Source organism: Amphiura filiformis, chromosome 20 (genome assembly GCF_039555335.1).
Source record: "Amphiura filiformis chromosome 20, Afil_fr2py, whole genome shotgun sequence".
Classification (NCBI taxonomy): domain Eukaryota; kingdom Metazoa; phylum Echinodermata; class Ophiuroidea; order Amphilepidida; family Amphiuridae; genus Amphiura; species Amphiura filiformis.
The window spans coordinates 27,051,368-27,078,324 of record NC_092647.1 but is presented as its reverse complement, the minus strand read 5'-3'; the positions used below and the strand labels follow the sequence as shown (position 1 = coordinate 27,078,324).

The 26,957-nt window shown below is 35.4% G+C and overlaps 2 protein-coding genes across 2 annotated transcripts in view; both read left to right on the top strand.

Annotated features, from left to right (window-relative positions):
- The window catches only part of LOC140142232 (uncharacterized), a 76,104-nt gene extending 71,281 nt beyond the window's left edge, over window positions 1–4,823 (top strand). Inside the window, exon 11 of the mRNA XM_072164200.1 lies at window positions 4,342–4,823. Coding sequence (XP_072020301.1) covers window positions 4,342–4,823 — 482 coding nt within the window. The remainder of the gene's footprint in view (window positions 1–4,341) is intronic.
- An 8,808-nt stretch (window positions 4,824–13,631) lies between these two features.
- Window positions 13,632–21,100, top strand: LOC140142631 (uncharacterized). The gene is made up of 5 exons (XM_072164636.1): window positions 13,632–13,811; window positions 15,141–15,170; window positions 17,226–17,518; window positions 17,694–17,829; window positions 19,866–21,100. Exons 1-4 carry the CDS (start codon window positions 13,727–13,729, stop codon window positions 17,805–17,807), a joined length of 522 nt encoding a protein of 173 aa, XP_072020737.1. The 5' UTR covers window positions 13,632–13,726; the 3' UTR covers window positions 17,808–17,829; window positions 19,866–21,100.
- Window positions 21,101–26,957: the final 5,857 nt, after the last annotated feature.

Sequence of the window (26,957 nt, the reverse complement as noted above, 5' to 3'; positions counted from 1 at the left end):
TGAGGACAATGAAAATGACTCCTTTTTTGAGAAAATAAGACGTTTAAAATTGATATTCTGCAAAAACCAACTTAAGCGGTGAGTTCCTTCGAACGAGACAGATTTGGCCTAGAAAACCGGTGACCTCATGAAATGAGATGTGCCCGCTGTGAGAAAAGGGACTATAAAAGCTCTCAATGGACAGAACGTATACTGTTGCTGTTGACAGAAACAAATTCCAAATTAAGTATTACAAATTTCATGGTTTTTAAACAACCGCTTCTTTTTTATATATTAGACAATTGTGATATTACAATTCATATGTATATCAATAACATGAGAAATATTAGGCCTAAAAAATAAATACATAATTTTGAGCTTAGAATTTCATCTGAGACTAGCATATAAACCGTGTTAGTCCACAATCCCATGTATCTGATTTCCCTGTATAGCAATGCTATAGTTTCAGTTGGATGAAATATTACAAAGCAAACGCATAGTAACAATTACTGTGTGGGCTTTGTTCCCGAAAGAGAACAATAGCGTGCGTATTGTTATGCAGCATTGTTATGGTAAGTGATAGTACAACTTATTGTTGCTAATGTCAAACTTGTGATTGTGATTGTATGATGAGAGCACGATAAAGTGTCCGCTTCATTTACCTACGTCAAACAGAATTTATTCTCAACATGGACTCAAAAATGTCCACTTTTGGAATCAAAACAAAAAAATTATCTAAAAATTGCAATTTATTTTGATCATTTAAAAAATGAAAAAAAGTTTATATTTTTAAAGGACAGACATGTAACAGGCTTCTCGCAGTCTAAAAAGTTCATTGCTTATTGTAAAATTTGTAGACTTGGCACAAATCTTTGCAATTACTCTAAAGAATTTCATGGTTTGCGTAGCGTATTAAAAGCAAGTGAAGGGGGGGGGGGGTGAAATGGGCAAGCTTCCACACCGGAAATGCAAAAATTGTGCAACACGTTATAGTGCAGAATTTAAACTCATTGAATTGAAGCACAATCTGCATTTTGGTGACTTTGTTTTGCTTTCAATTATAATGCATGATTATAATTATTTGCGATTGGACTGACATAATATTTTTCAGTTGGAAAATTAAAATTTATTTTGATACGGTTGTGGAGGTCACGGCTGCCGAATCCAGCATCATGACAAAGTGTATGAGCATGGACGTGATATCAGATAGGATAACCATTATAAAAGCCTGTTTAATTTCATGTTCATGATGGATTCACGGACATTTGGAAGTGTGCTATAGGCATGTGAGTATTATAAACTAGGATCGTGTAGAGGTATGACAGGGCTCAACACAAATATTTGGTAAGCTTATAGGTTTATTCCCCCCTTATACATGCTATTTAGATGAATAATATCTTGCCATAGCAATGTGAAATCGAGTAAGTGCATAATGAGCTTATCTTGCGTAATGTTGCAACTCAAAAAAGGTGCTGCGTCATTCTGTAGAAAATACGCACAATTTTACGGTTCAACATGCCGCGTAATGTTACGACTCGTTTAAAGGTGCTGCGTCATTCTGTAGAAAATACGCACAATTTTACGGTTCAACGTGCCGCGTAATGTTGCGACTCGTTTAAAGGTGCTGCATCATTCTGCAGAAAATACGCACAATTTTACGGTCTAACATGCCGCGTATTAAATGTTACGACTCGTTTAAAGGTGCTGCGTCATTCTGCAGAAAATACACACAATTTTACGGTTCAACATGCCGCATAATGTTACGACTCAGAAAACATTGACATACCAGTCATTGGCAAAAGGCCTGTGGATTAACAAAAACACACACACACAGTCAGAGTGACAGTTATTTAAAATGAGTGCAAATTTGCCACAAAATGAAAACCATCAAAATTGTTCTAAGTATAAAATTTTACATTTCAAAGTCATTGACTTTCCCATTATATCAGTATTAGCTTTGTTATGTAATAGCCAACATGAACTCTAGCCACTTCACATCTTTTCGTGCAGTGTCAACACACAGATACATGTCATTGTTTACATAGCCCTATTGCCAGGCAATATGCAGCCATGCATACATGTACCTGTGAGATGCATGGAACAATGTTTTTATACGGGGGGGTGTAATCCTAACTCTCACTAGTAGAAATGTGCAATGAGAATTCTTTCAAAACGATGAGAATTGGACAAAAGTATGAGAATTTAAAATTTTCTCATTTATATAAAACTTTCCCATTCAAATGAACGAGAAAGACCAATTAACGTGTCAACCACCTGTCACATTGTTTTAAATGAGAAAATTAACCACTTGTGACAGGTTGTTGACACGGTAATTAATATTTCTCATTCATTTGGATGAAAAATTTATATAAATGAGAACATTTTAAATACTAATACTTTTGTCCAATTCTCATCGTTTTGAAAGCATTCTCATTTTAAATTTTCCACTAGTGTCTAGAGCATTGAGCCCTAAATCTAAACTCTAACCTACATCATAACCCTACACTCTAACTCTATGACATAACCCTAAATCTAAACCCTAACCCTAAATCATAATTTCAAACCTTAACCTTTAATATGTCATATAACCAGAACTCTAGACCTAGTAGCCTAAATCATCAAAATCTGTTGCAATTTGCAGATGAATTTTTTTTCCATATTTATCCCTTTTTTTAATTTAAGAAATAAAGTGGACTTTTTAAAGTCCATGTTGAGAAAAAATCCTGTTGTCATCAGTCAAACGGGGAGAACACGTACGCTTCAAACGGGGAAGAACACGTACGAGGCTGAAATTTACCCACACAATTTCTCCTTTTTCAGGAGAAATACGCACACAAAAATTGCAACAAGTGTCAACTTGTAATGTAATAATTATTCTCTTCGAATAGAGATAAACTTGTTTTTGCTATAGACCTGCCCTTTAAACCTTCTACTCTTAATTGATAATAATGTATTTTCACCATGTATTAGAAAATCGTGTTTGAAATCACCTATTTTTACGTTGAAAACTCTATTTAGGAAATTAGTGGTATTGAACCTTTTGAGCTATTAACTCGTAAAGAAGAGGGCGATTATTATGATGTGTTGAGGATCCATGCATAGGCGAAATGCCACAGTATTTACAACGTATATGCAAAAGAAACGTCATTTTGCAATGCAATTTGTGGCAGAAAATAATTTAAAGCGTATTGACCCCATACCGGAAATAATTGTTTAAATGACATTTGATCCCAATTATGTGTACGCCTTATATACACTAGCTATAGCCAATGCATAAGTGTGAGTGTTATCATTTTGTTATTTCATTTTTGACAGAAGCATCGATTTAAAGGTATTTGACCCCATACCAAAAATGACACTAAATGACATTTGAACCTCGTTTATGTTTGCAACATAATTATAGACATTAGCCATAGCCGATGCATATGTGCACGTGCCACATCAGTTTATTATGTAAATTGCAGCAGCATTCATTTGAAGGTATTAAGTAACATACCGGAAATGACTCGTTAATGTGTTCATGATATAGACTCTGGGGATAGCCGACGTACGTGTGCATAATTGCACAAGTTGACATCCTCAGGCAGGGCAGACCTCTCATCAGACGTGGTGTGAGTGCCATGTTGAGGGAAGCTGAAATCTGCATACAGCTGAGGAATAGTAGCGATTTTCATGTTGTTTTGATTTTATTGACTTTGTGCAACTACATGTTTATTCGGCCCTCATAGCCACTAGTCCTTATTAGTGATTATACGCCAGTGATTTAACAGTTGTGGGAAGACAAGATGTTGATTCAGCTATCAACTAGAGCCTTAGAACCAAATGCCTCATTAAAAAAATCTATAGTGGCATTTTCTTCAAAGTATACTATATTTTGATACGCACTGTATAGCTCATAAGGCCTATATGCTGTAGAAGTGACGTCATAATCGGATTAACTACCATAGCAATAGATGAATACAATTTTTGAATATACCGCGCTGCACTGCAGCAGGTTGCACTCATCACCTGTTTTCGATCATATAATAGATTGAATACAATACCGCTCTTTTCAAAGAGACTAATCTTACAGGTGCAAGTGATTAGCATTTCTTTAACATCTATGGTTCAATGCATCGGTACCGCATGAACGTTGTAGTGCGGGCGATATTGCCAAAATTATATTCATCTATTGCTATGGTAGTTAATCCGATTAACTACGTCACTTCTACGGCGTATACGGTCTCTAACGAATGGGACTAAAATACTGCGTGCATGGAGAAAACGTAAGATCCATGCATGAGGTCACGTGATGTACGCAGAGTGAGTGAACGTGTGGAGTGGGTGCTCCGTAATTTAGTAGTTATTTTCATTGATTTGAAGCAAGTTTAGTCTCCTTTTACAACATGAAGGGTGATAAGAAGGACACGGGCACGGGTAAGAGGCTTTTTGAAAGCCCGAAACGAGACAGTACCGCCAAACAACGCAAAAAGGAAGACGGTGAAGTCATGGATATTGGTAAGCTTACCGATATGGAATCTACTACGCATGTCCAAGAATCACAAAATGGCGGCGCCCATGGTTCCGATGCAGCACCAACTTGGTTTACACAATTTGAGGAACGTTTTAATCGTGTTATGACCACAACACGTCATGAAATAGGCCATGAAATTCAAGATTTGAAACAGGCTTTGGATTTTCACACATCTCAATGTGATGACAGATTTCAAGAGATGGAGAAGAAGCTGGAGTCAGCTTACGATAAGATTGACGATCTGGAGAACAGATCACGCAGAAACAATCTCGTCTTTTCAACATTCCAGAGGGTCGTGAGCAGAACCAGTTTGATTGTTCAGATTTTATGACTGACTTTTTGGCAGAGTTTGTTGGCGTTGACGATCTCATCATCGAGAGAGCCCACAGAACACCTTCTGGTCCTCCAAGAGCAAGTCAGGGAAAACCTCGCCCTATCCATGTTTGTTTTCTGAACTGGAGTTCCAAGGAGTTAGTTCGTAGGAGTGCTATTAAGGTATTTAAATCTAAGAAGTATGAAAACCAAAATCAGAATCTGTTTGTGTCGGAAGACTTCAGCAAGCGGATCACGCAGCAAAGGAAAGAACTTTTGCCAGCTTTGAAGAAATTGAGAGGTGAAGGTAAAAGGCTTTCTTCAAGTATCCAGCAGTTTTGAAGTATGTTGATGGTGACGGAACCTTGAAAGAGTATAAACCAACAGGAAGATAAACTCTTTTGGAACATTTTAAGACTCTGCAGGCTAGTAGTACTGCATTTTAAAGCCGTGTTTTATAATTCATTGTGTTTTCATTTGAAACTGAAAGCTCGAGTTTCTCATATTTTATAAATCAGGTCATTTCTTTGTGCATGTAAATTGCACTGGTGCCGTATATGTACTTTAACATAAACATTGTTTGAACATGGACTTTGATTGACAATTTGAAATTGAACTTTGAAATTGAGAGGTGAAGGTAAAAAGGCTTTCAAGTTTCCAGCATTTTTGATATATGTTGATGGTGACGGAACCTTGAAAGAGTATTAACCAACAGGAGGATAAACTCTTTTGGAGCATTTTAAGACTCTGCAGGCTAGTAGTACTGCATTTTAAAGCCGCGTTTCATAATTCATTGTGTTTTCATTTGAAACTGAAAGCTTGAGTTTCTCATATTTTATAAATCAGAACATTTCTTTGTGCATGTAAATTGCACTGGTGCCGTATATGTACTTTAACATAAAACATTGTTTGAACATGGACTTTGATTGACAATTTGAAATAGAACTTTGAAATTGAGAGGTGAAGGTAAAAAGGCTTTCAAGTATCCAGCAGTTTTGAAATATGCAGGCTTGTAGTACTGCATTTTAAAGCCGTGTTTCATAATTCATTGTGTTTTCATTTGAAACTGAAAGCTTGAGTTTCTCATATTTTATAAATCAGAACATTTCTTTGTGCATGTAAATTGCACTGGTGCCGTATATGTACTTTAACATAAAACATTGTTTGAACATGGACTTTGATTGACAATTTGAAATAGAACTCTGAAATTGAGAGGTGAAGGTAAAAAGGCTTTCAAGTTTCCAGCAGTTTTGAAATATGCAGGCTTGTAGTACTGCATTTTAAAGCCGTGTTTCATAATTCATTGTGTTTTCATTTGAAACTGAAAGCTTGAGTTTCTCATATTTTATAAATCAGAACATTTCTTTGTGCATGTAAATTGCACTGGTGCCGTATATGTACTTTAACATAAAACATTGTTTGAACATGGACTTTGATTGACAATTTGAAATAGAACTTTGAAATTGAGAGGTGAAGGTAAAAAGGCTTTCAAGTATCCAGCAGTTTTGAAGTATGTTGATGGTGACGGAACCTTGAAAGAGCTAGTATAAACCATCAGGAAGATAAACTCTTTTGGAACATTTTAAGACTCTGCAGGCTAGTACTGCATGTTAAAGCCGTGTTTCATAATTCATTGTGTTTTCATTTTATAAATCAGGACATTTCTTTGTGCATGTAAATTGCACTGGTGTCGTATGTACATGTACATGTACTTTAACATAAACATTGTTTGAAAATGGACTTTGATTGACAATTTGAAATAGAACTTTTCTTTTGGATTCATTCAAAATGTCTTTATGTGAGTGAAGGTGACATATCACAAACTTTTCTTCATGTTAATTGCCTTGCATCATTTTTTGTTTCACATAAAGTATTTTACATGTAGGCTATTTCTTGCTTTAGATTTGATGATTAAAAATGTGCTTTTTTTATGGTTTGGGGACCCACTCCCCTGTGAGCGTGTGTTACCGACAGATTGGAACTGTGTGCTTGCTTGAAGTTCCGATCTAATTGTTGGATTGTCACTGATGGATGAGATTGTGTATGTGTTATTTGTGGGGGTCAGTGTTGTCTGTATGTTTTGTCTTTGTTTTGTTGTTTGTTTTTCCCATGTTGCAGATTCATGTGTTAAATTCAATTATTTCTTTATGCTGATCTGGAATAATAAGCCTCTTAATTTCTTTTCTTTAATGATTCAGGTCCCTGATTATAATGAGAACTTATTTGAATGTTTTTTGCAACTCAGATTTTTGTAAAATTGTGACTAATGGCTCTTAAATTTTCCACTTTCAATTGCAGAGGGTTACAGGATGGGTTTAAGCGTAAAGCTGTTTTTAGTTATTTTCATAAAAAAGGTGATGATATTATTTTTCTTCAGGAAACGCACTCGTCTGATTCTAATGAAAAATTCTGGAGTTCACAATGGGGCGGTCATTGTTGGTTTTCAAATTTTGCTTCTAGTAGCAGAGGTGTTGGAATTTTGATCAAGTCTAATCACAAAATTTCTGTCAATACTATTGAGAGGGACCCTGAAGGTAGATTTCTTATTCTCGATATTATAATTGATGATTTTAATATGATTTTAGTGAACATTTATGGGCCTAATAATGATGATCCTGAGTTTTATTTTGAGGTTTTTGCTAAATTAGACAATCTTGACTCGTCTCGGTTGGTAATTGCTGGTGATTTGAATGTTGCATTAGGCCCGCTTGACTACCGTGGCTCATGCCCAACTCATAGTAATAAAAATGCTTCCAAAGCATTGAGTGCCCTTATGGATGAATTCAATTTGATTGATGTTTGGCGGAATGAGCATCCAACTTTGCGTGGTTTTACGAGGCATCAAAAAAATCCTCCTGTTCTTTCTAGGCTAGATTACATTTTAGTTTCCTCAAATTTAGCTGATAATGTGAAACAATCTGAAATTGTCTGTGGGATTAAATCTGATCACTCAATTGTGAAATGTAAAATTTCTATTAATGATCCCCCAAGAGGCAAAAGCTATTGGAAATTGAATTGCCATTATCTCAGGCACGATGCAGATTTTGTTTCTTTTATTAAGAACAAAATTACTGAATTCAAGGATATCCATAGGGATACTTCTTGTAACCCCCATATCATTTGGGATGCTTTTAAGTGTACTGTTACTGGCCATTGCATTCAGTATTGTAGCAGAAAGAAGAGAGAAAAAATCAAAAACAAGCAGGAGATTCAAACTAAAATTGACCAAATTAATAATGAAATTCCTAATGTTAGTCCTGATGCTCCACAGCAGCTTTCTGATTTGCTTGAACAATTGGATTCATTGAAAGAGGATTTAAACAAAATTGTGGATCAGGAAACGGCTGGTTTGACAATTAGATCAAGGATTAAGTGGGCAGAGCATGGTGAAAAAAGTTCCAGATATTTTTGTAATCTTGAGAAACGTTCCAGTGAGAAGAAAAATATTCATATTTTGAAAAATGATACCGGCTCCATCATTTCAGATCAGAAAGATATTCTCAATGAATTACACTCTTTTTATGAAACCTTGTACACTTCCAAATCTTCTCCTAGCAATAAGGATAATATAATTTCTTATTTAGATAAACTTGATATTCCCCAATTTATGGATGAAAGTAAAAATAAGCTGAATAGGCCTATTTCCAAAGCCGAAATTTTAACCTCTTTGAAGTCTTTGAATATGAATCGTAGCCCAGGCTATGATGGTCTGCCAGCTGAGTTTTACATTGTTTTTTTCAATGACATTTGCGACATGCTTTTAAATTGTTATCACTACTCTTTTGAGCAAGGTTTCATGTCTAGTTCACAACGCAATGGTGTGATTACCTTACTTCCAAAAAAAGATAAGGATCCTCTCTTTGTTAAAAATCATCGCCCTATTTCGCTTCTTAATACAGATTATAAAATCATTGCTAAACTTATGGCTAACCGTCTTAAGCTTTTTTTGCATGAAATCATCCATGATGATCAAACTGGTTTTATGAAAGGGAGGAATATAGGCAATAATGTTAGAACTATTATTGATTTGATTGATTATTGTGACTCAAATGACATTCCTGGCTCTATAGTGTTGCTAGATATTGAAAAAGCATTCGACTCTGTTGAGCATGATTATTTGTTTCAGGTCTTGGAGGCCTTTAATTCTGGCTCAGATTTCATTCAATGGGTGAAAACATTTTATTATAATAGGAGAAGTTATGTCAGTAATAATGGGTTTCTCTCCGAAGGTATTTCTATGGAACGTGGCATTTTTCAAGGCTGTCCGATTTCGCCTCTGTTGTTTCTTTGCGCTATCGAGGTGCTTGCAATTTCAATCAGGAACAATGAGAACATTAATGGCATTAGGATTGGTGGTGATGTTGAGAAAAAATTGAGTCTTTTGGCTGATGACACAACTTGTTTTTTGCATGGGGATTTTGAGTCTTTTAGAAATTTGTTTGATTCACTTAGGACTTTTGCTGGGTTATCTGGATGCAAGATAAATATGTCTAAATGTGAGGCTATTCATATTGGTAGGTTGAAGGGTAGTGAAATTAAGCCCCTCAGTAATGAGGGTCTTGTTTGGAAAGAGAATACTTTTAAAACACTTGGTGTTAATTTTTCATTAAATGTGAATTCTTTGTACGAGTTGAACTTCATTCCTAAATTGAATCAAATTCAGCAAATTTTGAGTTGTTGGCGTTCAAGAAGTTTGTCTTTAATTGGTAAAATTACTGTTATTAAGAGCCTTTTGCTGCCACAGCTTTTATATTTATTTTCGGTTTTGTGTATTACAATTCCTAAGACATTTTTACGAGATTGAACACTTTGTTTTTTAAATTTATTTGGAATGGTGGGAATGACAGGGTTAAAAGAAATTATTTATTCAATGACTACAGTGATGGAGGGTTGCGTATGATTGATGTTGAAGCTTTTTCCCAAGCTCAAAAATTAGTTTGGTCAAGACATTTACTAGACCCCAATTATGATAGCTTTTGGAAACTTTTAGAGACACAGGTTCTTCAGGTATTTCATAACGATACTACAGTTTTATGGAAAGCTGATGCGCCAAATTGTGTTCTTGCTTTGCTAAAAATTCACAGTTAGCTGAATCCCTCAGGGTTTGGTATTTGTTCAGAGATAAGGTGAAAGAGAACCTTGGGTACAATGATTATCATCTTCAGAACTCCATTTGGTGGAACCGGAAGGTGCGTCTTAAAACTAAGAAGTTCTTTTTTATCAGGATTGGTTTGAACATGGTATTTGCACTCTGAATGACCTTAATAGAGGACATAACTTTGTGAAAACATTTGAAGATCTTGTTATGGAATTTGATATCTCTATTAGGGACAGAAGAAAATACAACTCACTTATGAACGGTATTTTAATTGATTGGTTCTACAGTCCCAAAACGGTTCAGGTGAATATTTTTGATAACATAGTTGCTACTTTGTTTGAAAATGGCAAAATTACCAAGTATTCTTACAATATTTTGAAAGCAAAGTACAGCCCTGTAAACACTGAACTATTTTGGATTGATGCCTTGAATCTTGATGATGATATTGAGTGGAGTAAAATTCATGATAACAACTTTACTTGCAGTATTGAAACTCAGATGAGAGCATTTTACTTTAAGGTTTTTCATAGAGCTGTTTGTACTAATAAATTTCTTCATAAGATTGGTAGAACCGATTCTCCATTTTTTTTTTTTGTAAAAAAAATGATGAGACCCTGGTGCATTTGTTTTGTGAATGTGAAAAAATTACTTGTTTGTGGGATAGCTTGAGTGCCTGGATCGAAAGTAAAACCGGTGAGTGTTTTGGATTCTCAAATTTTCAGAAAATGTTTGGTTTGGATGTTGAAGATTCTGCGCATAAAAATGCCATCAACTTTCTTGTATTATGTTTGAAATATTATATTCATAGATGCAAATTTCAGGATGTCAACCCTAGTTTTCAAGCTTACAAGAACATGGTGAAAGTTAAATTTGGCACAGAATATAAAATTGCAGAAAGCAAAGGAAAACTGGGTAATCATTTCAAGAAATTTTCCTTTGATCTTGGTTTTTAATGGGATGTAATTTTCAAAGATCATTGTGTGTTATTTCTATTTGCACTGTGATATGGGAAAGTTATTTGTGTTTTGTTTTGTCACTTGTCTGCATGTATGTGTGTTTGGGGGATGGGGGGGTGTGTGTTGACTGTTGAGGGGGTGTTTGGGTGGGATTTTTGTTTTGTGTAGAAAATCCCTGGTCTAGTTTATTGATGTACATGTAACCAACATAATTTGTTCATATTATACAAGTATATGTTGTATAGTGCTGATTCTGCCCACCCATGGCAGGGGGACCCAACAGTTACCTTTGTGTAGGCCTTTTCATGCTTTTGCTGGGCTACCACTTCTTATTTTGCTTGGCTTTTTCATCACTCTTGGATTGGTAGTGCGCAGCATTTGCTCTTTCTTTTTAACAGAGGTATTGGTTGGGTCCTGTTGTCATGGTGGGGCGGTATTATTTAAAATCTCATACATATTCTGATCTTTGTATGTATCTTGGTTACAGTAATTAAGATGGGGTATGGTGGACCATGACTGTATGTTTTTTTCCTTTCCACCAGGCCCAAGTACAGGAGAATAAAAATGGAAAAACAAAAAAAAACAAAAAAAAAAAAAAAAAAAAAAAAAAAAGATCCATGCATGAGCGAAATAAAGAAGTAACATAGAAAAATCACATGAAATTAGTACAAGACTTGAGTCCTGTTTATCAGGGACAGTCTGTGTAGCTCAGTGGACAAGCGAGAGATCTGGGGTTCAAGTCCCGCACAGGCAGCTATTTACGAAGTTTTTTACTCTGGTAAATCTGCCTATGCATGTCATGTTTCCATTTGTAAATTCATGTTTAATTGTGCTAGTGTGCAATGCATAATTCTTCTTTCGCCTGTATATTGTTTTATTAAGAATAACGATTAAGCATCATTGAGTTGATCTCGTGTGCTAGTTTGTAATGTTTGTATATTTTTATGTTCCAGAGAACATGAAATTTGTGCCATAATGATCTTTCTATAACCTCTGACCTCCAGTTGTTCACATCACGACATTTGTGCTACCAAGCACTGGTTTTAACGACCAACTGATATTAATAATGTAAATGATATGTGATTTGTATAAAATCCATGCCTATTTACATGTACATGTAGAATGTAATTCGGTTTCGTGCGTGGATGTGTGTTTTTGTTACAGAAGTGAGTATTCTTGGATGTATGGCCAAAGCGGTGGAGAATGCTGATGTCGTTCTTGCATGTGTATCACAGAAGTACCAAAACAGCCAAAATTGCAGAACAGGTGTGATAAATATTTCACTTTATAAATACAAATGGAATGGGATAAGAACCATATTAGACTCTACATATTTTGATCTTAAATGTCTTGTGGAAATATATTATCAACTTCACTTCATCAAACATTCGTTACAAGTTAAACATGACTAGAAATAGAATGAGAATATATAACGAGTAACGAAAAGAGATTGCATCCCATATTCTACGTCAATGCAGCGAGCCCTTCGTTAAAGTATGAACATATTTTATAGACCACTTGACATGTGACGTCATTGCCCGGCAGTATGCGCGCGCATTATGGTTATTTCCATTGTTCTTTGCCCTGCAGTGTGTGTACGCATCGTAGTCTGCTAAGGGCATGTGTATTTTAAATCGCCCGCCACATTTCATATAGTACAGGAAAGCCATTGAACACTGTAGCGGCTCGTTCGAGCATATCGATAGACGAATCCCTCGCCTTTGTTGATAAACAGTGATGTCAAGTGGTCTATACTGCGTCCATGTAATTGAATCCAATCGAAATCTATTAACTAGTAATGTAGACGGTAGCCACATTATATAGATAATTTTGACAGGTCAAAATAATCTGAATAGTTCAACTTTAATGAACTGTCCACACTATCTAGATAATTCGACAGTTCAACACACTTTGAACAAGAGAAATACAATGAAATATGGCTAGAAACACTAAGTAAAACTACGGAAACAACGTCGAAATGCATTAATAGTTCGAATTATATGTATATCGTCCAACATTTACATGTATGTTCTACGTCTACATATTTTCCTGGCAAAATATAAAATTCGTATAACAGATGCTCCACGACTATATCGGATTTAACATATACCGTAAAAAAATCGATAGTTAGCATATTTGTTTACTATCGAGCCCTTTTGAAAACATGAAATTGTACTAAACTCCGCCACTTTACCATCTGAGCTCATGGACTTGAGACACACATTTGCAGGTTTACTTGTTCGTATATAACTATGTGTATCGATGATTTGCTCAAAACCCTTTACAATTTTGTGGATGGGGCTCTGCATGTTTGCATGTTTTAAAAGCGCTCGATAGTAAGCATATATGCTAAGTATTGAGTTTTTGCGGTAATATTATTCAAATGGTTAAATTAACACAATGAAGTGATACTAATGAATGGAAAGTAGCAGTTTCGTTTAATGCAAATATTCGCCGCAGAAGTGACGTAATTAAGCGGATTAACTACCATAGCAATAGAAGAATGCAATTTTGAATACATCCCCCTGCACTTCAACGTTCACGCGGTACCGTACCTATGCATTGAACCATAGAGATCAAAGATCACTCGCACCTGTAAGATTAGTATCTTTGAAAAGAGTGGTATTGTATTCAGTTTGTAGTGCAGGGCGATATATTCAAAAATTGTATTCATCTATTACTATGGAAGTTAATCCGATTATTACGTCATTTCTACGGCGAATAGGGGTAACTTAATAGTTCTTACCTTTTGTTTCTATTTCTATTTCAGAAGCCGAGTATGCGTACAATAGAAAAGTCCCTATCATCCCTCTCAAAGTAGATCACTTCAAACCAGATGATTGGTTAGGCGCATTCTGCGGTACAAAAATGTATTATCATGTAGGCACCGACGAAATGCTCAATAAAAACTGGAGTGGTCTTCTCAGAGATATAAATGCACGCATTGGAGCTGGTAAGTATATCCATACATCACGAGCTTAATAGTATGACAATTATATAAAAATAATTTGAGGTTATCTTTACCTGGTGTGTAAAACCCTCAATTCTTAACGAATTATAAGTTAAAAAGTGAGCTGTTGTAAACTGCAACGGATTATAAGTGTAACCTACTTAGCCAATATCAGAAATATGCAACGTTTTCCCGCCAGTGTAACAAATCTCAGAATATCGTAAGTATATCGTAATTTATTTTTTCATCCACATTCCATTCTGAGCCATTATTAACTATTAACCTACAAAACTCTATTCAGTTGCTTGCAATGATTTTCAACATTTGGCAGGTCCATCCCAAGAACAAACTACCACTTTTTTCTATCAAAACCATGCTTGGCATGAATGTTACTTTGGATGAAAGAATTAAAATAAGCACGCCTCAAATTTTTTCCTTAATCTAAGATGGCGGCCAAAATTTTAAATTTCCACTTAAATCCTTAAAACCTCATCTTTATAGTCTTAGGATGTTATGGAACTATTTGATGTTATCTTCAGATTATAAGATATTTGTCAACATGTGTGCACAACAAAAAATAGGTAATCGACTGAAACCACCCACCATACATGCCATATTACTAAAAATTACCCAACTCTATATATAGCTGCCTTTGAAAACAATGATGAAATGACACAGTAAGTTAATGAGTCTTTTATGGTATTAATATACAACTACTAAAACTTCAAAGGTGCTTGTATGTTCATAAAAGCATGATAATCAAAATAAATCTAGGAGCCACTACTAAAATGTACATGAATCCAAGATGGTGCCCAAATTCATAAACTAGTCATTCCATGCTAATTTAAAACGGACTCAGTGTAGGCCTACACATAACATCTTGGATGTAATTGTCCTACCATTGGTCACGGGTACCTTTTGTGCTCCTCTAGGTGCGATCACAAGAACAATTAATTCGATTTTTCCTCAAAAATTTCGCGATCTTGAGCATGACGAGCTAAATTGGTCAATAGAGTACGTGGCGCAATGGGTTTGGGATTTTACTTTCCTACATTACTGGAACCAATACTTTTTTGCATCCTTAATCCTGAAATGATAAACAATTTGATTGGAATTTTTTCTATGCCCACTCTGGTTCCCACGAGGAGTCAAGGTTCACAGTGGGACCAAATCTTAAAAGTATTCCCATTATTTTGTAATGTATCTCAAATTGTTCCACTCATCAGAGGAAAAATAATTGTCTGGATTCCGCTGCAATTAGTTTTGAGGAATTTCACATCGCGGCTAGAATATAAACCTTTAAAGGAATACTTCTTTATTATTGTTACACAGATGCTGACCATGATCCAGAAACCAACACAGGTAAGAATATGATTGCAAAAACTTGCGCACCCTACACAAAGACCCACACAAACATGAACGCTCCACGTACACCCATTTCCATCACCAACCGTATACTCTATCTTGGACTCTAAACACAAAATAGTCATAATTTCGGTGTTAAAATAGTAAAACCAATAGCAATTTATAAAAGTCGATCAGAAATAATGTGCAGTTTTGCACTGTGGACTTTAAAATAAATATACCTAGAGGTGTACCGACCGGGAGCAGGGATATTCAAGTTGCCCACCTAGGTGTACGGACCGGGAGCAGGGACATTCAAGTTGCCCACCTGGCCAGAAATACCGGAATATAATTGACACAAAACTAGATATGTCGGCACCTTCCTTTTGGTCTGTTTTCGACAAAAATTAACCCCAGCCTGCCCAAGTTTAACATTAAAATTATGCCTTTGTTCTAGTAACGTCATTATCAGAGCGAGTCAGCATGACGATTTTGCAATTTAGCCATTGTATTTACTTACAATTGTTAACAAGTGCACCCTTAAGTTTGCCAAGATTTTAAAGACTCTCGCATATGTTTTATTGTCTTGATATTTTTACATTCTGGGTGTAACCAGGGATATGAAACAAACCTACTGTAAAACTTGCATGGAAATGGCGCGTAGCTATAGCGGCGTGCAATTGCCTCTGAATTTGGAAATCACCACTTTTTAAATTAAACTTAAAAGTTATGCAGTACCGTAAACATGACTTAAGGTGGCTGTGTACTCTCAGACATGCATGTAGTAAAAGTGCAATAACTTTGTAATTATTCGCGCAAAACATATAAAAGTATACATTTTTATGAAGGCAAGACATCAATAAATCTTAATATAAATACAGATTTGGGGTAAAAACAACAATTTTGAAGAAAATCACAAAAAGTGAGTTTTTGGCAATATTTGTTAGGTACATCATAACAAAAAACACTCTTTCCAAAATATTTTATTTTGTTTTTAGCTCAATCTTGAGGCTCCATTCCAAAAACGGTTTTTTATTTTTTGATATTGGCCTTATTTTTTGAGATATTGACCATATAAGGCATCAAAATGAACTTTTAAAATTCAAAAACGCCTATTTGCACAAAATGATGCCCAAAATCGGAAATAGACCAAAATATAAAAAATGAGAAAACCGTTTCTTGAGTCGATCATGCTTTTTACGATGATCATATTTGCTTACCTATAGATGCTGTATTTATTGAGTTATCGTGTACCTAAATCGTCATTTTACCGAGAAAATGAACATTGAAATAATGGCCGTTGAAGTTTAAAGTGGTCACATTTTGCACTTTCATCGAATCTCACAGGAGAATGCGACAGTTTTCGTTTTTGTAACTTATATTACGTGAACATCGGGTAAATCCACAGCCCCTTGAGAAGTTTGAGCGAAATCCATTCATAACTTGATATTTAAATCGGGGAAAGAACTTGAAAAAACCCACATTTTATCAGCTAAAACGGAGCCATTTGACCACTAGGTTTTTGTGAAATCAGTGCTTCCGTGGTGTTTCCATAAGATGCGCCGCGCACGCAGATAAGCGTCGCGTATGCGTCGCGTATTTGTGCGTTAACAAATTGCGCGATACGCAACGCGATGAGTTGTTGCGCGCGTGTACCTTGCTGGTACAACAAAGATTTTCTTTCCTTTTCAATTTCAAACACGAGTGGAATAGTGAAATAAAATCCTTAAAATATTGCAGTTGGAGTTTACAAATCTGGATTTTCATTACTTGTATTTATAAAAAAACATAACAAGGTACAAACATATCATAAAAACTCAATTTTGAGAAAGAAACAATGGCTAGAGTACACAGCCGCGTTAATAGAGAGGTTAATCCGATTGAAATAAACCAGCAGCATTATAATTTTATTTTAATCTTCTTTCTTTCTTTCTTTCTTTCTTTCTTTCTTTCTTTCTTTCTTTCTTTCTTTCTTTCTTTCTTTCTTTCTTTCTTTCTTTCTTTCTTTCTTTCTTTCTTTCTTTCATAATAAGTATAATAAATAAAGAATCAAACATTCTTTAATAACACTAGGGGTGTCTGAGAACATATTGAGATGGAGGACTGTTCTGAATCGACAGAGGCCAAAGCTACAAGCGGACATGGATCCTAAAATGTTGGTGTCTCGTCTGAAATTTCTATTGCAACACGAGTGCGCAGAGATTGAAAAATCCAGCGACCCTGTCGAGACACTGCTAGGAATTTTGCTTCGTTGCAAAGAGGAAGTCTGGCCCAATGCCTTCATTGATGCACTGCAGGGGGAAACAAAATACGTACATCTGGCTAATGCATTGGAAGAGTTCGAAAACGTTGCCAGTGAAATCAAAGTAAGCTAAGGGTAAACCAAGGGTGGCAAAATAAACAAATGTTAACCTCAAGACAATAAACAATGAAAAATAAACATCATGAAGTGGTCTTACCACTGTCTATAGCTGAAGATCAAAGTAACCATGTTATTGCAAAAAAATCTTTACCTTTATTTCTTATTTCGCTCAACTACAGACACAAAAGGATAACCCCACTGATAGGGCTACTGGCTTCACGGAGAAAACGAAACACAGCACAAAGGAGTCCCCGTGTCCTGCAAGTTCGAATTCAGATGATGATGAAGACTGAGCTGTATACGCCCAAATTACAGGTACTAAATTGTCTGCTTGATAATCCAATTTCAGTAAGCCTTTAATTTTTTTTTTTTTATTACAGTTGATTCTATTCAATACATTTCATTCAGTCAATCGTTGGTCATCCTTTGCTTACATTTTAGAGAAAATAATATCGACCAACCACCGATCTAGCCTCGAAAATGTGTGAAAGGGCGTGTACGGGGCTGGTGAACCTTCATGAGCTTAAGGGTAGATGCGGTATTGTTGGTCGAAGCAGCCAAAAAAATCGATTTTTATTGTCTGGATCAATATATTTTTGAAAAATAACACTTGGATGTTTTGCAAAAGCTTAATTTATTGTTGTTGATGAGTTATGTACATTTTACAAAAGTGTTGTTGTTTCAGCCCTCTTTACAACATAACTCAAGAACCACATGACCTATAAAAGCATTTCTGTGATATTTGAATTCTTCTACACGCTCGCAAGGAAATGAGAACTGCAATTTTTGCCGAAGCTCACTACCATTCGCAAGATGTTGTGAACTACCAAATCGCAACACTTTAAAATAGTGTATTACCTTACAATAAGTTTTATGAGATCGTCTAAGGTATATGGACATAAACGTGCCATTTACATTAAAATAATCTTTTCCTTTTATAGTATAAAAAGAATAAATACATATTTGGCACGATTTGTGAAAAATAGCTGTTGTCCTAATTGTGTGAGTTGTGTAGAACAAGGATATTTCAATTACCTATTAAACGGCTCATATGTCATACATCATACCCATTACAGAATATTACAGTACAGGACAGTAAAAGGACGTTTAGGCAACAAAAGAAAACATGTTTTACGGGACCGACCGACCGACCAAAGATTTGTGTTCTTAATTTTGCTAAAATCTTAAAAGGCTGCCAATTTGGGGCAAATTGAAAATTTGTTTAAAAATATGTTTTCAAAAAATATGTCAGATTTTGCAGATTTTGGTGAAATTTTAGCGTAATTTTAGCCTTCAGGGGGAAGGGGTACTCATACTATGAGGTAGAGAAGATCAGGGAGTGCCCTCCCTTGGGGCAAGTCCGCCCACCACGTGTTTCTGATATCGTGACTGCTTGGAAAGTACCATGATGATGTAATTATCTGGCACACGTCACAGCTAAGTACCAAAGAAAACAAGACAGTCCGCCACAAAAATAATGTCAGGAAAGTTTTTTTTTTGAATTTTTAATATCGTAATATCGTAATAATATAAAGACATTGCAGAGACGGTTTTCACTCGTATATTAATACGAAAGGTAAACGATTGCCTAACATAGTATGCAATTAAAAGATCGACATTTTGTGCTTGGTAGACATAACACGAGGTAAAGAAAAAAGTAATGCTGGGGCATGTACGCCCTGTATGTGAAGGGGAAAGTTCGCCCTGTGTTTTCCCAACGGTGTCTTATGCAATATATTGATAACAATATCCCTTTAAACAAGGTAAGACTACTTACTGGCAAGCATGTTTTTATTAAGTTAAGTGGTATCAGTATTACTCATACCACCGTTTATGTCTTAAAGGATACTCCCCTGACGTTTTAAACAAGCATGTTTTTGCTCACTTTGGACCCCTACATTTTTAGCTGACATAGCTTATTATACCCCTCCAATAAATTAGTAACTTACCGGAAAAGAATGACTGCCCAATATATATTTACTAGGCTACTCAGAAAAAATATGGCGAACACTTCACGGTCTCCCCTATACGATGATGTGCCGCTCAAATGGGCAAGGTTTTTTTTTCGCTAGAAATGTAAAACCTTAGATATGGATATGTTTAAAAAAAATATAGTTTTTTGGCTCGCTTGCGGGATATAAATGTAAAATCGGCAATAATGTGAAACTGTATAATGAAAATCATTCCGGTTCCTATTTTTGGTAAACTTACCCCTAGAAATAGATAGGGTTCGCCAGCTCGAGCCGCATACCCAGCACCCCTTGCCCTGGGTATTTTTACACTTTAGTTATTGTGCAATGCATACCGTGTGAATTCAGATATTTTTCTTTAAATTATTCATATATATATAGATACTTGAGACGCCGTTGAGTCACTCACCCCAAGCGACTTCTAAGATCTGTACTTCTCTCTGGAAATCAGCTACAAAGATGTTGAGAAATTCGACAAAGGAGCAAACACCACAAAGGAGCAATCACCACAGATGTGAATCTGGCAGCAATGAAAGTATTCTACAAGTTTACATCCATAGGCATGAATTTCAGGAATAATGGTCCGATCAACAAGCTCATCCCCAGCAGTGGTTAAATCCATAGACTTGGATTTCACGAAGAATGGTCCGATCAACAACCTTATCCCTAACAGTGTTTAAGTCCAAAGACTTGGATTTCACGAAGGATGGTCCGATCAACAAGCTCATCCCCTCCAGTGTTTAGATACACGATAGACATGAATTTCACAGAGGATGGTCCGATCAACAAGCTCATCCCCACCAGTGTTTAAATCCATAGACATGGATTTCACAAAGGATGGTCCGATCAACAAGCTCATCCCCACCAGTGTTCCCGCTAAGCACTTCAAGCTTGGATCAAAGTAATAATTTCATGATAAAATTGGCCCAATTACTAATAAAAGGACACTATTTTGTCATTACTTTATTAGTTTGTTTACCAATTCATCTGTTCCAATTTGCCACCTTTTGGGCCAATTTTGGGTCATACGGCCTTAGCGGGAACACTGGTCCCCATGTCATCTACGATTAGGGTTATGGAAGCTAAGGTGTGTCTAAGTCAAACATATAGAGTTTTCAAATGCAAATGTTTACCTTTCATATCAAATATTAAAATATCAGCCTAAGAAGGGGGGGGGGGTAGGGTCAAGTTTATTTAGATTGATGATAAATATTGATGAGTCGCAGTGGAAACAATGTGTGTTTAACATGGGAAAACAGTGGCATGATCGACGGGAATTGAATATAATAGATATATTTTTCATCAGCCTTGCAGTCGCAAATAGTAGCTAGGGTTTAAATACGAGAAATAGAGGGAAATTTCCATCCTTCTCTACAGGGAGGACGGCAATTTATTTCTCATATTTAAGCCATAGCTACGGGGAGGAGATAAGATTAACTGACCGCTTATAGGTTCGATTTTCTACCCGCCTAATCATAAAAATACGGGTTTCTATAGGCCCGCTGGAGTTTGACCTTGTAAATAGTAATTAACAGTTAGCAGAAAGATGTATGTAACGTCAAAGACTTATAAGTAATTTCACCGTTTTGACACCTTGTTGTGATTGTCTTAATATTAGGCACGGTAAAACATATTATATTGTTCCAGACTTCCAGCAATGCAGAGTTATTAATAATCAAGTCTTGTCTGGATAGAAATATATTAAATTATTTCCGAATCACATTTCGCAAACAATCAGTGATCTGCTATTATCAGAACACATAAGAAATTCATCAAAGTTCAACACATTTTGGCAATTTGGGAACACGTTGTTGTTGTTTTTTAAATTCGCACACATGGCAAACAATAACATTTTATTCTCTTACACGTAGAGCTGGTAATTCGATTTTTTTGGATATGAATATCCAATTAAATAAATATGGTATACTATGATTAAAATGACCCATGTATGTTTCCTGATCAAATTGGTAGGACAATTAGGCAAAATATGTAAAAAAGAATATATCTGATGATTATCCCTTCAAATATGGATGTTACCTTGACAGATACATTGCGATTGGTGACGGAAAGGTGTGCTGAAAACTGCGAATATTATTGCTCAATGTATTATACAGATATTATTGCTTCATGCATTATGCAGATATTATTACTTCATGTATTTATGTATATATCACTTTTTACTAACCTACTAACCATACTCTTTGAGTGTAAATATTTTATTTTTCCAATTTTGTATATCTCTTTAAGCCACATTTTTAGATTTCCCGTTCTTCCAAATTTGAGCTTAAGTTTCACCATAACATTATGAATTTATAATGTTACAGTCTAAAGGATGAGCCTTTATTGGTGATTTATAGGATATTATACCTGTACGTTTGAAAACATTATGTGTAAGATTAAAGAGTTTTATTTGTAGGATTGTTTCATACGATTGGTGACTTTACTTTCTGAGCTTTCGATGACTGGTTATGTATCTTGATCACGGATATCCATGCTCACTGCACTTCCCGCCGTGGAACTTTGTAGCGGCTCATTTCCACAGGTTGGTGATTAATTGAGCAGCGAGTGAAAGACTTGATCCAGAGAATACAACCTTGTGTAGTTTTGTCGCCCCATCTCCTGATCCACGTGGCTTCACGTATTTTTCTAGTATTGGATCGAATCTCTGTCTATTATGAGGGTCGGTCAGTATGTAATAAGAGTTGACTTGTGACACCATGTATGGATTGTTTTCATGGCATTGCTCAATGATCACATAAACACTGTACCTTTGGATTTCAAACAACACACGTGTAAAAATTATATCACACACATGATTACGTAACAGCATTAGCATCAAATTAATGGTCTAGAGTCACTGGCTGAAAATGAGTTGTTTTTGTTAAGGGAAATAAGAGGCTGAAACGAGGTATTGTTGTATATTTTATATTTTCTCGGGAATTAAAGTATGGAGAATGCTGCCTTTTGGAACAGTTATAGAACACAAACTTCCAGTTCATTAAACCATGTTCGTGGTCAAATATGTTTTATTTATGAAAAAAAAAGGCTTTTCTGTCTATAAACATTTTGATATTGCCAACAATAGCAAACGTGGAAATTTTAGTTTTTTGCCAGTTCTGTTGACTAGTCCCCAAACGTTAAAACGGGAGTCTCCCTAGAAAATATTTGAAACCGTGATTGAAATATAACTGTTATTCTACCATTGTTACATTTATACAAAAAGTAGTGGTACAGAGAGAGAGAGAGAGAGAGAGAGAGAGAGGCTATCGTTTGAATGAGAAATTTATTTTTAAAACTTTTCTGTTCAATTGAGGTTGAGATCATCCATAAAAATTCATATGAATATTTAGATTAAAATTTTCTCAGCATTTTGTAATATTTTAGGCCCTATTTACATGGAATTTTGCAATTCTCGTGCATTTTCAGCATGTTGTATCGGTCATCCCACCTACGCATGCGCATATTGTTTTTTGATTTTCACCAGTTATCATCGTACTAAGTACTAGCTCTCACACGTGACCAGTCATTATATTTTAATCTGTTTCATTTTGGAGATAATTAATGTCATTTGTAATAACTGCCTTTTCATTTTCGCAAATTTTGGAGAATAATGTTGCTTCCATTCAAGCCCGAAAGTTGTTGAAGTCCCAGACGTCCCATTTCCACCCAGGTTTAATGCCAAATCTCATATTTTACCAAAATCAAACTGTGGAGCTAGTGTTTATTCCTGCCCCAAACTACCCATATGCAGTTTGTACTTTTGCTGTTCTCGGACATTTTAAACACGTGTCTTTGCTGCCATTGTATGCTAATGCTATTACGTAATCAAGTATACGGTATCATTTACACATATGTGACGCGATCAAGCAAAATCAGTCGGAACTCGGAAATATTAAATTTTCAGTTTCTTATAGGATAGTAAAAACATTTATAAATCTGGATTTTGCAGAAAACACCATTGAAATTGAACAGCCGGTTCCAAAGATATGAGCAATTAAAGAGTTTCCAAAACAAGAGGAAACAAAAGGAAATATTTCCTTTGTATGGCTATATCTCAAAATCAATATTTGCGAGTTCCGACTGATTTTGCTTGATCGCATCACAAATGAGGTTTGAAAGACAAAGGTACAGTCTTTATGTGATCATAAAGAAATCCCATCCAAATATTCAATATATGGGGTAAAAGGTCAACTCTTATTACATACTGATCCACCCTCGTACATTTGCCCCCTCCCAGTCGATAACATGGTTTTCCTGTGCGATAATGTATGTTATGGCGTATTTGTTTTGTTCTGTTAGAGATTATTTTCTTTTGGCGTCTTTCTGGTATTCTTTTAATCTAGTTCCGAATGTTCCTCCGGTCTCACATCACCCCACTCTATAGGCAACTTCACAAGTCTTATTGGGCTCTATTGTGTCTTTTGAATTGAAAAGTAGGGGTTTTTCAACGTGTTGTGAGGTCTCATGGCGGTGGCAATACGATGCTTCCAGATGATTCGTTGCAGCTTTTCAGAATGTCCTTCTCTTCTATGTATTGTAACACTTTAATACCTTTCGACGGATCCTTGTAAATTGTCTTGTCTTTTTTTATATATACGGCAAAAAAAAGCCATGTTATCGACTGTGAGGGGGCAAGATAACAGACAAAGACTCGCCATGTTGATCAGGAGAAGGGGCGACAGAAATGAATCAATACAAAGGGATGTAGTCTCTGGATCACGTCTTTGACTCGCTGCTCAAACAATCGCTAACATGTGGGAATGAGACCGCCAAGTCCCGCGGCGGGAAGTACATATTGGCATGTATTTCTACGCAAAGATGTGAAATTGGTTTCGAAGAATTGTATCTACAATAATTACATGGAATATCATTTGGAACATGTATTTTGCTTTACATTAAAATAACCTAATAAAGGCACAATTTGACATTTTGACATAAATGTAAGAATGCGTACATGTTTGTCATTAGGGATGGTAATTCATTACTTGCAATATCCAATTAAATACAGATGATCTACTATGATTAAAATGACCCATGTATGTTTCCTGATCAAATTGGTGGAACAATTATTAGCAAAATATGTACAAAAATATATCTGATGACCCTTCAAATTGTCGATGTTACCTTGACAGATACATTGCGATTGGTGACGGAAAGGTTTACTGAAAAATGCGAATATTATTGCTCAATGTATTATACAGATATTATTACTTCCTGTATTATGCAGATATTATTACCTCATGTATCTATGTATATATCACTTTTTACTAACCTACTAACCATACTATTTACGTGTAAATGATTTGTAATTGTGTTTTTTTTTCCTTTGTTTTTTAAATTTTATATATCTTTTTTAAGCCCATTCTTTAAATTTCTCGTTCTTCCAAATTTGAGATTTAGTTTCACCAGAATAATTATGAATTTATAAATTTATAATCTAAAGGAAGAGCCTTTATTGGTGAACTATAAAATGATATACCTGTACGTTTGAAAACATTGTGTGCAAGATTTAAGAGTTTCATTTGTAGGACTAAATGAAATTAAGGTACCAGTTATGTTCACCTCTGTATATCCTGAATAAAGACAGGTATGTAAAAATTAAAACATGCAGTCAATACCTGCACTCTTTAGCTATGATTTAAGACCTTATTTGTTGTAATTGGTTGAGATTGGAAGAAACGGTGATCTCAAAATCTAATGAGGAAACGAAATCAAAAGTTGCACTTTTGTGTTCTTATCAATGAAATCACGACGCTAGTTTTAACGTGCTAATCAATGGAAGTGGTTTCGAAGAATTGTATCTACATTTAATTACATGGAATATCATGATGTAGGCCTTCATATGATTTATATCTAAGGAACATGTTGTAATCCAAAGGGCCCTGATTGGTGAACTACTGAATGTAATATACATGTATGTTTTGAATGAAATGCACCATGTGCCAGTATTAGTACCTTCACTATCAATTTAATTTGTTGAGTTTCAACACATCATGATAATGGTCGCGATTCGAAGGTTCACCAATCAGGGCTCATTGTTTTCATCTTGTATAATAGTTTTACAAAGTGGTTCCGTAAAAGTTGTGGTTTAGTTGTAGTCCTCTGTTTGTAGCTTATATTGCATGTTTAGTGCCTAGCAGATCTGGTAAGTTAGTTGCTATCCAGATCTCAAATATTTATATATTTTGTTTAAGTGGTTCAGGGGTACGTCAATATGAAAACGTTTAAAGGGTAAGCCTAAAAACTTCACAGTAAGGTGAATTCGGTGAGAAAAATGTATAAAAGTGGGTCTTTGTGAAATATATTGACTTTTTGACTTGATTTAGCAGTCATTGGGTCAAATTTACACACATAAAAGGTGCACTTTGGAAGAGAATCTAAAACAGTCCGTAGAGCGTAGAATATTGTTGACAGTCTGAATCGCTTCAATCGGGAAAATTAACAATTATACATAAAAAAAAAACCAATATGTAAATAGTTAACTACGAAAATGGCATTTATAGTATTTCTGCGCAAAAATGTGGATTTTACTCCACGTTTAAATACATGGATTATTATGTATGAGTAACATTTGTTGTATACGAATATTTCATATAATTCCATGCAAGGATGAGCCATGATTGGTGTACTATATAAAGACATACCTGTATGTTTGTAATACATCATATGCAAATTATACTTACCTTTGATCATTTTTGTTTTAATTTGTGGAACTTGGCCACATATCTTTATACATATCAATTGATGTGTTCTGTAAGCGTTTGGGGTACGGAACTTTAATATGAAATGGATAATGGTGCAAAGATGTGATTATCGCCCATTATGTTTGAAAGTAATGGTTTGGGGATAAGAATGGACTCTTGGACTTGATTTAATGGTCATTGGGTGAGAAAGTGATTGGGAGAGAGTATTATGAGTCCCAGAGAAGAGTAGATAGAATATTGATTTGTAAGGTTTAAATAACTTCAAATGTGAAACGGTTATAATAAGATAACGATAATATGTGTATGACAAAACAGTAAACTGAATTTTTTTAAACAGTTTACTCATCAGTTAAAATCCATTTATTATATGGCTTTATGGTCATGTTTAGTTAAATTCGTCTTAAATGTTCTAGTTGCTGAATGAGGATCATCACCGTTGAATGCTTTTAATAAGTGGAAGTAAAAGGGTGGTAAGATCCAATTAGAAGTACGGTTTAATTAGTTTGCACTTTTCACGGTACTTGGCGCTATTGATTATGTGGTGCACACATCAAATTTGGTAATCAAGGTTTGACTTGAGGGAGGTGATTCTGGGATATGATTGAATAATTTGCACTTTTGACGGTACTTGGCGCTATTGATTATGTGGTGTACACATCAAATTTGGTAATCAAGGTTTGACTTGAGGGAGGTGATTCTGGGATATGATTGAATAATTTTAAAAATCCCTTACAGCTTTGTGCTAAGACCAAATCTAAAGGTTAATGTA

Excerpts from the sequence above, each read along its gene's own strand:
- LOC140142631 (XM_072164636.1), top strand. The coding sequence starts at position 13,727 with ATGTATTATCATGTAGGCACCGACGAAATGCTCAATAAAAACTGGAGT. Across the intron at positions 15,171-17,225 it reads TGATCCAGAAACCAACACAG|GGGTGTCTGAGAACATATTG; the intron begins GTAAGAATATGA and ends TAATAACACTAG. Across the intron at positions 17,519-17,693 it reads ACGTTGCCAGTGAAATCAAA|ACACAAAAGGATAACCCCAC; the intron begins GTAAGCTAAGGG and ends GCTCAACTACAG.